Source organism: Mustela putorius, unplaced genomic scaffold (assembly GCF_011764305.1).
Source record: "Mustela putorius furo isolate JIRA1106 unplaced genomic scaffold, ASM1176430v1.1 tig00000224_pilon_pilon_pilon, whole genome shotgun sequence".
In the NCBI taxonomy this organism is placed as follows: domain Eukaryota; kingdom Metazoa; phylum Chordata; class Mammalia; order Carnivora; family Mustelidae; genus Mustela; species Mustela putorius.
In genome coordinates, this window is record NW_025421321.1 from 2,789,238 (window position 1) to 2,805,918 (window position 16,681).

A 16,681-nucleotide genomic window follows, 5' to 3' on the forward strand; every position below is an offset into this window, starting at 1 on the left:
AGTGTCTGGAACCTCCATTTCTAAGGTCCTTTGGGATTTGAAAGAGAATAAGGCTCTTTGTCATACAGTAGTATACTGGTAAATCTGCTCTTAGACCAGGGATTCTTAACCTACAGTCCTGGAGTGTGCATTCAAATACATGTCATTTAGAGGAAAAAGTCCACACTTTTCACAAATTCCCAAAGAATATATCGTTAAGAATGAGGGTTAAAAATTAAAAGCAAAGTTCTTTAGCTAGTATTGTGATCGAGTAAAGGGCCCCCGAATCAAGGACTGTTATTTTATCACTGAACATAGTTGTGTTGCTCAAGATATGTTGTTTGTTAGATACTAATAGCTTTCATTTCCCTAAGCTTGCTCTCAAAGGTCTTTAACAGATTCCCCAACTTCCTATTACTCCACTCTAATACCAATGTTTACTTTTATAACATACCAGGTATACAATGTTGGCTGTTAAAAATGACATCTACTTTCAAATGGGTTATTTTTCTAAACCCTATCCAAAAGGGTAATAATAAAGGGCAACTCTGTTCCATGTGTATACATGCTAGCAGACATTCCTGGCTAAAGATAAATGTTAGAAAAAACAAAGGTCTTCATTAAGTAGAGTTTAAAATAATAGAATAATGAAGTATAAAGCAGCAAAAGATAAAGACCACATGGATCTACCTCAAAGTAATGCTGTACAATACTGAAAAAACATGTCATCCAAGTACATTAAAAACAAAACAAAACAAAAACAGCATTAAAGGATGTTATATACCACCAGTCAAAAAAAGTACTTGTTTAAACAGACATTCTTTTAACATGCACACCTTAGTGTTAAGTGCTTAATTTCATACAGCCAGTTACTTCGCTAACTACCAGCTGCTTAAAAAAAACTGATGTCATCTCATACTGAGAATACTAGCTCTATACCTTCGTTCTCAGGCTGTGAGGAAGGGATGCTGGTCCAAAAAGCCATTGGATTAGATTTAAAAAGGCTAAAATTAAATCCTAGAAAATAAAGAGTATTTCATTTTTGGATATCTTGAGAATAAAAGTCAATGTGATTTTAAAATATAAAAAGCCAGAGTCCCTCAATTTATATCAATTTAGCCATCTCAGATATTCATTTATCCTGGTAGTTTCATTCTTTGCTCATTTAATAAATAGTGATAAGACTACATTATATGACATATAAACATACATCTCAGTACCATGTTTTTTGAGTGACAAGAGAATGATACATTGAAGAATGAACACTTAAAAAAAATCAAACTCAAGCTAATACTCATGAGTACATGAGTCACTAAACTTTGGTACTGTATTAGGTTCTTGTTCTCTGCACTAAACATAAATATCTTTTAGTTAGATATCCTCAATAACTTACACACACGTTCTCTGCCGCTGTTTAAACAGTCACAGGGAAACAGATTTAGGCAGAAAAAACAATCTGTACAATTATTTTTTGGCTGTTCACAACGCACTATGTTTATGACCCAACTTTTACTAAAACATTAGTATCCTACAAAGAGTATATGGATTAAGCAAAATATTTACACAATGGATGAAAAATTGTGCTTATACTAAAGACCAAGTGCTTACCCTTTTCTGGTGTTTTAAAGGTGTAATTAGTTGAGGACTCTTCCTTTGGAAAAGCAAAGAGATTTCTGACTTTGCCATCTGAAGACTGTTTGCCATCTGAATTCTTCGACTCTTTGCAATTAGGTTCCACTTTTCTTTCAGATCCACTCTTGACTACTGAACTAATTTCACTACTATTTTTCAAAGGTGCATTAAAACTAAATCCAAACAAAGACCCAGTGGCTGAACTGTTGCCAAATGCAAATGGTTTTGATTTTTCACTACTAAAAATACTTTTAACAGACTCCGAACCAAATACAAACTTTGGAGGAGAAACCACTGCTTTTGTTGTTGCTTCAGATGTGCTAGACGCTTCTCCAACTTCTGAAGTTGCATCTGCTGTGTCGTCACTCTGAATTAAATCTGTCCTTTCTCTTGTGGTTTCTTCTAATACAGCAACAGCGATTTTGCCACATGGTGACTCTCTAGGAGTGGTTGAACGAGAAACCTGAGGTGTTATCAAAGAATCTTTTTCTTGGGCTATTTTTGCTTCATCAAATATTTTCTTAAATGAATCTGCAACATCCTGTAGTTTAAAACGGACAGCTAAATGTTCTACTTTTCTTTCCCCATCTGCAAAATCACAAGCAGTCCACACCCACACTCGTTCTGTCCCTTTCATATTTTGCAAAGTCATATCTGGAGTTATTCTGTGATTGGCACAAAGTTTTAACACCTGGTCCCTTCTCATCACTATTCGAACTTGCTTATTATCATAATTCTGTAAAATCTTTATATCACCAATGCCTCTTTCTTTCCACTGACCAACATCTTTATCATATCTATAGAGTTTTGCTCTGTGACTAAAAACAACTTGTTCATTTTCCTCACCACTGGACACTTCCACTAGATCAGGTAAAGGTACAACAGGTTCAAAGTACTGGCCATCTCTCTCTTCTTCCTGAGTAACATCAGATTCTTCATCAGTGCCAACTGAGGTCCCACTCTGGTTCAATTTGGCAGGAGACTTAGATGGACTCAAAGCAGACTTAAAACTGAAGTTAAATCCTGTTGTTGACTCACCAAAGCGAAAGAGATTTTTCCTCACGGGGCTACTTGCCAGTGGAGAAGCATGTACTGAGCTACTACTCACACTATCATCCAAAGCATCTTCCCTTAAATCATAGTTGTCCCACTCCAGTGTGGGCCCTGTGTTTTCAGGGTTTGGCTTGCTGGTTGTATCAGAGGCACTGGCAGCACCTGCATCAGAGGATTCACTCTCTCCATCAGTGACTTTTGTTTGATCATTTGTCAAAAACGTTTTGAAATCTTTTAATCCACTCTTCATTTCTTCTGCTCTCTGGATTAACTTAGCAGCTCTGCCAGTGTCTACAAGTTTATGAGGAGTTTGAAGTGGTATATCTAATAGAAGTCGCTGGCATTCCTCAAATTTCTGCTTGAATTCTTCAGCCAGCTCTGGTGTTTTAAATTTTGCTGCCAGCTGCTCTAGTTTGGCATCACCATCAGAAAAATCACTCGCTAACCACATCCATGCTCTATCGGACCCAGAGAGAGGCTTCAGGTTCATCGTAGTTGTTATCCAATGATTAGCACACACTTTTAGTACCTGTTCTCTTCGCATAAGCATTCTTAGTTTGCCATTGACTTCATTCTTGAGAATTTTTAAGTTCCCCAGACCCCTTTCTTTCCACTGACTTATCTCCGCATCAAACCTAAATAATTTTACCCGCTGTGAATAAAGAACTTTTTCATCTTCTTCTCCTGTTACAAGTTCTACTTTTTCAGGCATCTGAACTACTGGTTCAAAATGGATGTCATCACTGTCCTCGGTCCGATAGGCATCATCATCTTTCTCAAGGTCAGCAGAAGTGTCAGCTTTATCAGCCATTTTACCACTTTGTGATGAGAATAATTTTTCTCCTGCACCTGAAAATCCCTTGAAATTAGGGTCTTTTTTGCCAAACTGAAATCCTTCTCCTGAAGTTGATTTTGCGAGATCTGCAAAGGTAAAAGTGCTACCAGTTTGACCAAAAATTACACTACTACCATTCTTCTGACTACTGATATCCTGAGCCTGAACACCAGGCTCATTTTCAAGGGGCTTTTCACTTTTCTTCTCTTGAATTCCAGACTCCTGAATGCCAAATTTAAATCCATCAGCAGACATAGGGACAGAAAAACTAAATCCTTCTTTTGTTGACTTAGAATCTGTATTAGAAGAGCCCTGAAATGTAAATGAAGGTGTACTTTCTTGATCCACATGCCCAAATTTAAATCCTTGTTCTGCAGTACCAAATTTAAAACCTTTTTCAGAAAAGTTACTTTTAAATCCTGTTCCAACTTGATTTCCAGAAGAGTCATTTAACTTAGTTTTTGAGCCCAAAGTGAAAGCGGAAGGAGCTTCTGCAATAGGTTTATGAGTTGGTTTAGAGGCATCACAAGCCACACATTTTAAGGAAGAACTCTCATTTTGCACAAAGCAAATGCTACAATCCCACTGTCCTTCCTTCTTGGTGAACATTCCTTCAAATCCACCCTTTGGAGGCTTGCATGTATCTGACGAGGCAGGCGCTAGAACAGCAGAAGTAGGCTGATTTTGTTTACTTGGATTCTGGCAAGCAACACAGGTGGTAGCACTTGCCTCATTTCGCACTAAGCAAATACTGCAATCCCACTGTCCTTCCTTCTTGGTGAACATGCCTTCAAATCCACTCTTTGGAGCCTTGCATGTATCTGATGAGGCAGGCGCTAGAACAGCAGAAGTAGGCTGATTTTGTTTACTTGGATTCTGGCAAGCAACACAAGTGGTAGCACTTGCCTCATTTCGCACTAAGCAAATACTGCAATCCCATTGTCCTTCCTTCTTGGTGAACATGCCTTCAAATCCACTCTTTGGAGCTTTGCTTGTCTCTGAAGTACTAAACTTAAAAGAGGCAGGTGCTGGAACAGAGGTGGATAGACTCAATTTACCTGGATTCCGACAAGCAACACATACTGTAGCACTTGCTTCATTTCGTAATGAGCAGCAACTGCAATCCCACTGTCCTTCCTTCTTGGCAAACATGTCCTCAAATCCACTCTTTGGGGTTTTACTTATTTCTGAAGTACCAAACTTAAAGGAAGCAGGAGCTGAAACAGAAGAAGTAGATAAATTCTGTTTTCTTGGATTCTGACAGGCAGCACACTTTGTAGAACTTCCTTCATTTTGTACGAGGCATACACTGCAATCCCACTGTCCTTCCTTCGTAGAACAAACAGATCGGAAATCACTGTTAACAGACTTAGGAAGATCTCCCTGGCCAAATTTAAATGAAGCTTGCTGAACAAATGAAGATCCACTCTTGTTAGCAGCCTTTGCATTCTGGCATGCAATGCACCTAGATACAGTAGGTTCATTTCTCACTAAGCAAATACTACAATCCCAGTGACTTTCTTTCTTTGGAGTCGTTGATGCAAATCTATCTGGTGTATTTTCTAGGCCAGCTGTAAGAGCAGACACAGTTTCAACTAATGGTGGGCCAAGGAGTTCTTTCTTGTTTGGGTTTAGATTCTGGCATGATACACACTTCTTAGCAGTTGCAGCATTCTTTAATGAGCAGCTGTTACAATGCCACCAAGACCCTTCTTTCTTTGCAATCTGAAATTCAAAATTCATGTTTCCAGCATCAGATTTGCAAATATCTTTGTTATCATGACTTGTGGATTCTTTTACAATTCTCATAGCCTGATTTGTTGTTGTGGCTACATTTGCTCCTAAGTCTTTTAAAATGTTCTGGGCCTCTTCAAACTTGCACTTAAAAAGTGCTGCCTCCTCGGGAGTTTTGAATCTAATAGCCAGTTGTTCTGGTTTGGGCAACTCATCAGCGTAATCAAGAGCATGCCATACAAAAGATCTGTCAGAGCCAGCGTTTGGTGTGAGTTTCATATCCGGACTGATGTAATGATTTGCACAGATTTTCAATACTTGCTCTCGTCTCATGAGAAGGCGAATTTTGCCAGATGTTTTATGCCTGAGGATTTTTACATTACCAATTCCACGTTCCTTCCATTCTTTGGATTCTGCATCAAAACGAAACAATTTTGCACGATTGCAAAAGAACTCTTCTTCATCTTCCTCACCAGTTTTCACTTCAATCTTATCAGGAAGAGGTACCACAGGCTCAAAGTGAGGGCCATCATCATCATCATCACCATGGGCACTCCCTCCATCTGTTTCATGACTCTTGTTGGCCAGCTCCGGTGCAGGTGTTCCAAATACTGATTTCCCTGGACCATGGAAAGTAAACATGTCATCACTTCGACGAAAACCAGAATTCTTTTGCTGATTTGGACCCATGTTTTCAGTAAATGAAATTCCAGGCACATTTTTGCTTCCAAAACTGAACGTATTTCGAGGTCCAATGGTTTGACTAGCTTTTGGCCCACTGTAGCCATCTCCTTGCAAAGGTTTATCTGAAGTTAAGAGACCTAAAAGGCTTTCATTATTATTGTAAGCTGTAGAAGGGGGTTGTGTTACAACCTGTGGTGAAGAAAAGGTAAAGTCACCATCATTTGACTTGAAATTTGAGTTAAATTTAAAAGGAGTTGGCTGTGTTGTATGTGCAGGTGCTGTCAAAGATGGTCTTATTCCTTCACCTGGCACAGGCTGAACAAAATTAGATTTTCCAAATTCAATAACCTTAGATTCTGCAGGTCTTGAAGCATGAGCTGCAACTGGGGGTTTTGTGAAATAACCTGGCTCTGGCAAAGGTGGATTTGTGCTTGTCTGTTGAACATTGTAATTAAAGTAATCATCACCCCTGGGTGATAGAATTCCTGTTGCAGGAGACTCAAAACGCAAGGGAGGACCATACATCTCTTGAGAGAACATACAAGCAGATGAGCTTTGGACTGGTGGTGTGTGCATCTGTTGGGAATAGGCATATATATGTTGTTGAGGTGGAAGCCTATTCATGCCATAAACCGGACCCTAAAAGAAAAAAAGAGTTAAAGATTTTTGTTAAGTTGTCTATAAAACTACAGATAACTAGATACAAACCAATTCTCACAAACCACAAACATGAGCATTATAAGGTAAAGATATCATTAAAGTATATACCACAGCATTAAAAGAAGACATTACTTACAAAGATACTTACAGTTATACTCCTTTCTTGGCATATAATGGAAATTGCTTTAACTAATAACAGAATTTTAAAAATCCAATTCTACAATAAATGTATAGAATAAATTTCTTCTTTATTCCTAAATAATGTGTTAAATGATGTTAACAATAATGATGATGATGATGGAGACTAACATTTATCGAGCATTTACTAATGTGCCAACTGGGCACTGTTCTTAGCACTTTACATAATATCTCATTTTAATATCCTCAAAAACCCTATGAATTAAGGGATTATTATCCTCATTTTACATATGAGGCAACTAATGCATAGAGAGATTTAAGAAACTTGCCCAAGGTCACAGTGAGCAGAAGAGCCAGGGTCTAAATTCACCCAAGCCATCTGTCTTCAAAGTTTCATTAACTCAACTACAGTTGTAATACTGGTTGTTAATAGACACCTACATAGTCACTTCAGGCCTGAAGTACTTACCACATAGTGGTTCAGCAAGGCCATTCTAGTCCTGTTTCCACCAAAACAAAATGATAAAGGACCCATCACCACCACCATCGCCCCCACTTTTGGGAAATATTCTAAATGTTCACACTTACTGTAACATAAAAATAAGATGAGTAAGAGGCATAACTTCTGTATCTGGAAAGAAATTTAAAATAGCTATATTTTATGGGACATATAAGTTTTAATGCTGAACTACTTCTTGAATTTCTTTGAAGGAAGCCTGAACAATTAAAAAGGAGATATTTATAAATGTATAAATTATTCCTTTGTTACCTTTGTGGGAGTAACATTAGCTGCTGGTCTGAGAAGATACTGGGAATTATATGCTGGTGACTGACTATAATATACTGAAGGGCCAGTAGTTGCAACTAAAAAAAAAAAAAAAGAAAAAAAAAGAAAAGAAAGAAAACAGTTAAAAAAGTCTATACTATAGTTAAGACTATCTAGGCAAGAACTATAAATTACAAAAACAATAGAAATCAAAGAAAGATTTAACTACAGATTTTTTTAAATTTCTATACATCAAAATATACCATAAAGAAGATTATCAAATGACAAACTAGGAAAACCCCTAAATACGACACATGAGGTTAAGAGAGCAGCACCACAGTGGTCAACAAGAACAAGCGCCTCACAACAAGCATCAAAAAAGGAGCCAAGAAGAAAGTGTTTGGTCCATTTTCTAAGAAAGATTGGTATGATACGAAAGCACAGTCTATTGTCAACATCAGAAATACTGGGAATACACTAGTCACAGGAAGGATTTAAGGAACCAAAATGCATCTGATTGGCCTCAGGGCCATTTTTTGAAGCAAGCCTTAAAAATTTGCAGAAAGAAAAGGTTGCATTTTATAAACTCAAGCTGAAAATGTCCAGTCAAAAATCACCTGATAAATTCATGCAAAGAATCTCACAGGTAACACAGAACGTGTTCCTTGACTTACAAAAAAAAAGGCACATCATGACTGACACTCATGTTGATGTCCAAATATTTATTCAGTCAGTTTTGTATGAGTTTCACCAGGAAACCAACAACTGGAAGACAATCATGTTCATGGCAAAGCTACCAACAATTACTGCTTAGGTTTTTTTATTAAAGTTTTTTCAGAAAACAAAACAACTTAAAAGACCATTTATGCCGTGACATGGAAGAAATGGAAACTGTGATCCAAGAGGCGTTAAACAATTGATTCTAGAAAGCCCTGAAAAAGACCTAGAAAAGACTAGTCAGTCTATTTATGTTCTCTTCACAGTGACTACAAAAGTAAAAATTGCTAAAGAAGCCCAAGTTTGAATTTGGAAAACTAATGGAATTGCCTGGTAAAGATGGTTATTTTAAACATTCTGGGGAGAAAAAAGGAAAAGAACACAGAACAAGCTGATGGATATGAGCCAAGAATCATAAAGTCTGAAAATTTAATTAGTGACTTTATCAGTGACTAGTGACTCTTAACAATGGAGGGGGGAAAAAAGTTTTTATAAACCTACTAAAAATAATATTAGGAAAAAAGTACCAAATAAACCGCTAACTCAGAAAATATAAAATGATTATAAACTGTTGAACATGCCCAGTATAAAAAATAAAAACTGATACCATGTTTGTTTTTAAAAATTGGTGAAGGTTTTTCAAAACCAATAAATCGCTAATAGTAAGCAAGAATGCAATGAGATGGGCACTATCAGACAATGGTGGTAAAAAAGTGTAAACTGGCATAGCTTTTCTGGAAAGCAATTATCCAACACAAAAGAATTTTTTAAATACCCTAACAATCCTAAGAATGTGTCCACAGCATTATTTATGACAGCAAACTGGAAATAATATGGGAATACAATTTGCAGTTCTTCGACATGATGGGAAAACCTGGATTCATTCAAAGTATTTTCAAAATATTTAAGAAAATGCTCAGAATTCTAGTATTTAAAAATACTACTCATCTACATACAACATAATGATAAAATCTCACTAAAAATTCTTTACATATACAAAGAGAAAGGATCAGAAGGAAATGCTCCAAAATGTTAATTAATAGCACTCTAACTCCTATAGTTAGTTTTTAGTTTACATTGCTAGTACTTCTGATTATTTCCTATAAACTTAAGAATCATTGTTTTCAATCATCTTATTTTAAAAAGACAAGAAACATTTTGGTATATTTTTACTTTCATTAAGAAAAAACAAAATCTGTGAGCATAGGAATGCAAAACGGGACTTGAGCTCTCCACTTTGCGGGGCCACAAAGCTGCTTTGCGACCTTGTCAATTAGCTACTAGGGGTCTCCCTATTTCTCAGTTGTAAAATGAGGATGTGCTGCTTCTATACATTTCATAGGGTAATTGCAAGAATAAAATGAGACAATGTGAATGTTATGTTTAACAACCAGAAGACCTTTTATGTCTATACACAGAAGAAATGGAAATTGTGACTCAAAAGGTGCCAAACGATCAATTCCAAACAGCACTCAAAAAGCCCTAGAAAAGGCTAGCCAGTTTACTGACTTCTCTAAGCCAGACACTATATAGTGCACAGAGTTTTTAAGTGAGCAATGTATGAACTCCTGACACATCTCATAAATTTATCTATCACTTGTGACATTACAGGATTTATAACTTTACAGGATTTCCTATTATTTTGCCTACATTAGAAGACACTGTCAAAAGAGGATAGTGAGGCTGCCTTCAGTACGGCCCTATGAACCATCACATAATGTGCTCATCTAAACTGGAACACACTATTCTAAATCTTCCCTGGATTAAAACCAATTAGAAAAAAGCACAGTACTACCATTTCAGGAATCTATCTCATGTCAAACAACAAATCTGCTTTTATCATCATTTTTGCCTATCTGTGGGCAATATATCATACTGGCAAGGGGCTTCCCAGTTAAGACCACTGAAGTCTGAACCCCAACTCTACCAATAATTAGCTGTACAATAATGGATAAATTACATTACCTTTCTAAACCCACTTCCTCATCTATAAAAACAGAATTCATGGGGTGCCTTAGCAGTAAAGTCAGTTAACCATCTGCCTTCAGCTCAGATCAGGATCCCAGGGTCCTGGGACTGGGCCCGGTGTTCAGACTCCCTGATTAGCAAGGAGTCTGCTTCTCCCTCTCCGCCCCCAACCCCCTGCTCATGCACTCTCTCTCTCAAATAAACAAAAATCTTTAAAAACATAATAATAATAATGATATCTACCATTTTGGGTTACCACGATTAAAGGGAATTACATGCACAAAGCACTTTTGCACACAGAACCCACGGGACACCCTTGGTGCATTAAATGTTTACTAGACACTCTAATATACACCTACACATACACAAATGCTCACAATAATGTGAGGCAAGTTTTATCTCCACATTTCAAACACACAAACTGGCTCAAGAGGTCACTATGTACTAGAAATAGAAAGCACAACTTCAAATTCCAATATGGCCCAGCTCCAACTCCTTCCTTCTTTGTATGACCATGGTATTTCAAAATAAACACGATTTCCTATGAATGTCCTCTAAGTATATCACCAAAATAAATCCTGAGGTTTTACTTAGCCATCTCTTAATGCAAAATAATATCACGTAACATTTTCCAAAGTCAGGAATAGTCTCAGCTTCTCTGACAGATGTATTAAAGGAACAGATAAAGCTTGTCTTATTTCTGCTTGGAGTTATAAAAATTTCAGTAATACCAAACATGGCTTAAGAAACATATAAGCAGACATGTATAAACATGTATATAAACAAATGTATATAGACAAGGTGAGTTCACAAGTTATCTGTGTAAAAGAGGAAGAAGTACAGTGACTTTACTAAAATCTGGGATTATCCAGTTGCGAACCTGTTAGTGGAGCCCCATGAAAAGTCTGTGATCCCTGATAACCATCAGGCACTGAATCTGGTCCATAATTCTCTGGAGGCCAACGATGAGGGGACCCTGAGTTACTACTATGTAGTTTCAACTCCTGCATTTCTTTCTGTTGGAAGAAAGAAAACAACTGTAAGCACTTGTATTATCTCAGAAATAGTGATAGAGCAAACAAATATTTTAAATTTAAATATTTTAAATACTCGATGATGTGTTTTTAGAGATTCAGTATTTCCAATCGATCTGTGTATCACATGCTCATTTAAGTAAATGATCCTTAATTAGTTAAAACTTATTTCCTCCCATTCTTTCATTCTTTAGTACCATATTACCTAATTCATTCTAGATTAGTTAGCTATCACCTAAACTGATAACCTCCTAGATGGCTTTATCTCCATTTCATTCCACACGTGCCCAAATTAATTTTTCCAAAGTTGAAGGGTTTGTTTTGTTTGTTTGTTTTTTAAGATTTTATTTATTTATTTACTTATCTGAGAAGGCGGGGGAGCAAGAGACAGCACAAGTAGGCAGAGGGGCAGAGGAAAAGGGAGAAGCAGACTCCTCACTGAGCAGGAATCTCAATGGGGGCCTCGATCCCAGGACACTTGGGGATTCTGACCTGAGCCAAGGGCAGACATTTAACCAACTAAGCCACCCAGGTGCCCCTAAAGTTGAGCTCTAGATAAGACACTTCCCTGTTCAAAAACACAAGTGCCTACAAATTAAACTCTTCTGATATTCTTGGTCCTCAGAAGTATTGCTCCAAACACCCTTCCAGAACCTCCTTTCCATGCTGCTTTCCCTTCCAGTCCACCTAGGCTACTCAATGTTCTAAACTACCTCCCAATACTAGCTTTCGACCTACACACAAATGATGTAACAAAACACTACACATCTTTCAAAGCTGATGCTCTAATGATGCACTAGGAAAGGGAAAATAACTGGTATCTGCTCAGAATATATTATGTATATAAGAGTCCAGATATTTTACTTAAATTCTTAATCCTTATACAAATAAGCAGTATCAACTCACATCTTGAGAAAAATAAAAGATGCAGGAAATAGCACAGCTGGAATTCAAACCAGATTTTACCCCAAATATGTTTTCTTATTACCACTCTGCTGCCTACATGTACAGAAGACACACTGCTTTCTAATGGTAACTATGTAGCTACTTCCCAGATCTCTATTTGTTTTACAGACAACTAAATGTCAACACCCTCCCCAACCACAGAAACTATAAAATGTCCCTTACAAAACATGCACTTATCAAGAAACTATTTCTTTTTCCAAAGAAACTACAGTGGTATCAATTAGCAGTCATTTTAAAAAATAGTATCAAATATCTGTATATTGGTCTAGGTATCCAACCAGCTCTAAGTGAGGTCACAGACACAGCATGTCTTACTTTCTTCTTCTAACAGTGCTTCCAAATAGATATTTCCTAAAAGCCATAAATACGGAGGTCAAAGATACCTTGAATTTTCAAATTAAATGGATTTTCCCCATTCATCCATCTACTGTATTTAGCCCAGAAGCTACACATCCAAAAAAAAAAAAAAAAGAAACTAATGGAATCACCTGGAAAAATTTTGTAGTCACTACAGTTTTGAACACGCAATTAATGCTATAATCATAATTTTAAAATTCAAACAACTAGAAAATGTGCTGAGAACTGATTTCAATAATTCCCACATTTTAGATGAGAAACCAAGCAAAAAGAAAAGCAGCCCCTGGCTCAAGAGCATTAATTAGTAGCAGAGTTAGTACTAAACCTCAGCTTTTCAGTAACATAATGTTCCACTATACTTCCACAGAATACAACGCTGGGTGCCTAAACCTATAAGGTAAGCCAAGATGGTATGTAATATCATAATAGGCCACGATTACATAAAATAAACAAAATATTTGCACAAATTCAAAATTTTGTTCCCCTCCCAACAGCACTTTTGTTAAGTCTTACACATTGCTGATAACACTTTAATAGCTGCACACAATCACAATATCCTTTAAAATAACTTCAAAAGTATGAGTGCTTTAGTTCTTACCCAACAAGCTTGAAACAACCTACATATGTACTCCCAATTCCAAAGAAGTAAATAAAGCTCCTTTGAGCCTAAGAATTAAGATGACTTTCATACAGCGAATTTATAAAATCATGAAGACATAACCATTTCCTTACATGAGTAAGTCAAATTCTTATAAAGGTACCAAAAAGATAGGAAATTCAGACCTAGCTATAAAATACAACACACACCACCAATCAGTCTGGGAAATGAACTCCTAGACCAACATATAATTAGTTTATTTCACTAGTTCAATTCAGTCACTTGGGAACCACCTCTATATCAGGAATGCTGCTATGTTTTGGATTAAAGAGTCTTTCCCTTTGAAGGATTCACAGCTGGTGGAGGAAGCAGAAAAAAGTGATTTCAAAAATACGGTTAAGGCCTAAGGACACATGAAAAGATGCTTAACATCACGGAAATGCAATTCAAAATCACAATGATATATCACCTTACACCTGTCAGAATAGCTGAAATCAAAAACATAAGAAACAGTTAAGTGTTGGCAAGGATGTGGAAAAAAGGAATCTTCGCACACTGTTGGTGTGAATGCAAACTGGTGCGGCCACTGTGGAACACAGTTTGGAGGTTGCTCAAAAAATTAAAAACAGAACTACCAGTAATCACACTACTGGGTATTTACCCAAAGAATCTGGAAACACTAATTCGAAGAGATATATGCACCCCTATGTTTACTGCAGCACTATTTACAACATCCAAGATAAGGAAGCAGCACAAGTGTCCAATGATAGATGAATGGATTAAAAAAGATGTGGTATATAAATATACAATGGAGTATTATTCAGTCACAGAAAGAATGAAATCCTACCGTTTGCAATAATGGGGATGGATCTAGAGAATATAATGCTAAGCGAAATAAGCCAGAGAACGATAAATACCACATGACTTCACTTGTATGCGGAATTTAAAAAAACAAAGGAAGGGTGGGAGAAAGAAACAAACCGAAAAAACCAGACTCAACTATAGAGAACAGAGAGATGGCTATCAGAGGGGTAGTTGGTGAAGGAACAGATAGAATAGGTGAGGGGGATTAGGAATACATTTATCTTGGTGGGAATGCAAACTGGTATAGCCAGACACTCTGGAAAACAGTATGGAGGTTCCTCAAAAAGTTATAAATAGATCTACTCTACAACCCAGCAACTGCACTACTAGATATTTATCCAAAGGATACAAACATAATGATTCAAAGGAACACATGTACCCCAATGTTTATAGCAACAATGTCCACAATAGTCAAACTATGGAAAGAGCCCGTCCATCAAGAGATGGACAGATAAAGAAGATGTGGGGTGTGTGTGTGTGTGTGTATATAATATTAATATATATATATACATATATATATATATATATATATATAAAATGAAATATTACTCAGCCATCAAAAAGAATGAAATCTTGCCATGTACAAAGATATGGATGGAATCAGAGGGTATTATGCTAACAAAATAAGTCAAAGACAAATACCATATGATTTCACTCACAGGTGGAATTTAAGAAACAAAACAGATGAACAAAGGGGAAAGAAAGGAAAAAATAAGATAAAAACAGAGAGGGAGGCAAACTTAAGAGATTCTTAACTACAGGGAACAAACTGAGGGCTGCTGGAGGGGAGATGGGTCGAGGGAAGGGATAACTGAGTGATGGACATTAAGGAGGGCACTCGATATAGGATGAGCACTGGGTGTTATATGCAACTGATAAATCACTAAATTCTACCCCTAAAACTAATAATATATTATATGTTAACTTAATTGAATTTAAATTAAAAAACTGGAAAAAAATTAAAAAGAATACATTTATCTTCATAAGCAGCAAGCAACATACAGAACTGCTGAGACACTATACTGTGAATAAACTGTAACCTGAAACTAATGTTAATACTATGTTAACTACACGGAATTAAAATAAAGTTTAAAAAACTAAAATTAGGGGCGCCTGGGTGGCTCAGTGGTTTAAGCCGCTGCCTTCGGCTCAGGTTATGATCTCAGGGTGCTGGGATCGAGTCCCGCATCGGGCTCTCTGCTCAGCGGGGAGCCTGCTTCCCTCTGTCTCTCTCTGTCTGCCTCTCCATCTACTTGTGATCTCTGTCAAATAAATAAATAAATAAAATCTTTAAAAATAAATAAATAAATAAATAAATGAAATTTAAAAATGAGAGAAATAATATGGTTAAGTGTCAAGGTAAATTATACAAAATAGTATGACTCTAGTAGCACAGCAAAGGGACATTTTGGACAGGTTTACAAGGGAGTGAGGGAGTGGCCAAGGAAGAAATCTTGGCCTAAGAGAGGCACAGTTTAGAGATATTAAGTGATTTACCTTAATGGCCTCTACTTGTTGGCAGATCATTTTCAATAAAGAATTTTGATCTTCTGCCCATCGAGGTGGTGTTTTGGGAGAATACTAAAGAAAATAACAAGAAAGTATTTAAAACATTTAGAACAGAAACATTCTGCAATCAAGTGATTCATTTCTTTCTATTTACCTTGTAACTTTTACTTGGTGATAGAGAATATATGCTGGGAGATGGTGTAGAATGTTTTATTTCTGAGTCTGCATTTCGCAAAGAACCATTTTTATAAAAAGGACCTCCTTCACTATAGTCATCAAGTTCCTGCATGACCGAATTAAGCATCTCTTTTACAGACTCCAGTGGCACAGGCAACTAAAAAAAAAAAAAGGGCACCAAATCAAAGGCTTTAGTTTGCAAAAATAAACTAGCAACTCTGAAATAAATACAAAAACTTTATCTTACTAATTTGCTTTTATGTTCACTTTTGTGTAATAAGCAATTTATACTTAACATAAGAACACACATGAAACCGCTGTGTAACCTAAAGTCTTCTGACTCTAAAGTCTATCTCTTCTGTTAACCATAATAATGGCAGAGGAATGTTAACTTGGGAAGTTTTTGCACAAGAACAAAATAACCTACTGATTTTTATTAATTTTGAGTGGAGAGAGAAACACAGACACTATAAAGACAGTATCAATATCAATCTTATGTAAAAGATAAGACAGACAGTATCAATCTTAACATAAGAGCAGCAGCATGAATTAATCAACAAAATACTTGGAAGGTTGAACACAAATGAATTTAATACCAACACGACAGTCTCAAACTGCTGACAGAAAAAAGATAATCCACAGCAAATGGAAAAGATGAGAAGAAATGCTCTGAAGGTGTCAGCAACTACTTTCAATTTCAGTGAAATGTTTAACTGCCAAATTAATTAACAACTAGTCCTTAGGCTGCAATATTTGTTTTCATTACTGTCAAGATAACAAAAATTAGAAACCGTTTTAAATTCTCTATCAAGTATTTTTATAGAACAAAAAGTTAGATACCCAAGTTTAAGAAATATCAAACCTAAGACACAAAAGCAATGCTAATATTTACACACCATTTCTGTGCACTAATTATAAATATTACTACTTTTGAAATTATCAAAATATAAAACCAAAGTAAAACTACTTACCATCCACTCAGCAATAGTAAGAAAGTACAAAGAGCCTGC

General features: G+C 36.4%; 1 protein-coding gene across 3 annotated transcripts in view; it reads right to left on the bottom strand.

Moving 5' to 3' along the window:
• RANBP2 (RAN binding protein 2) overlaps positions 1-16,681 on the bottom strand; it is an 83,831-nt gene that overhangs the window by 18,392 nt on the left and 48,758 nt on the right. The window contains exons 16-22 of one of the 3 annotated variants that reach the window (XM_045077605.1): positions 15,649-15,828; positions 15,483-15,566; positions 11,047-11,182; positions 7,485-7,579; positions 4,487-6,556; positions 1,588-4,309; positions 919-996 (exon numbers count right to left, since the gene is read on the bottom strand). In XM_045077605.1, coding sequence (XP_044933540.1) covers positions 919-996; positions 1,588-4,309; positions 4,487-6,556; positions 7,485-7,579; positions 11,047-11,182; positions 15,483-15,566; positions 15,649-15,828 — 5,365 coding nt within the window. Of the gene's footprint in view, positions 1-918; positions 997-1,587; positions 6,557-7,484; positions 7,580-11,046; positions 11,183-15,482; positions 15,567-15,648; positions 15,829-16,681 lie in introns of all 3 variants that reach the window. The other 2 variants (XM_013062372.2, XM_004764339.3) reach the window with 2 other exon arrangements.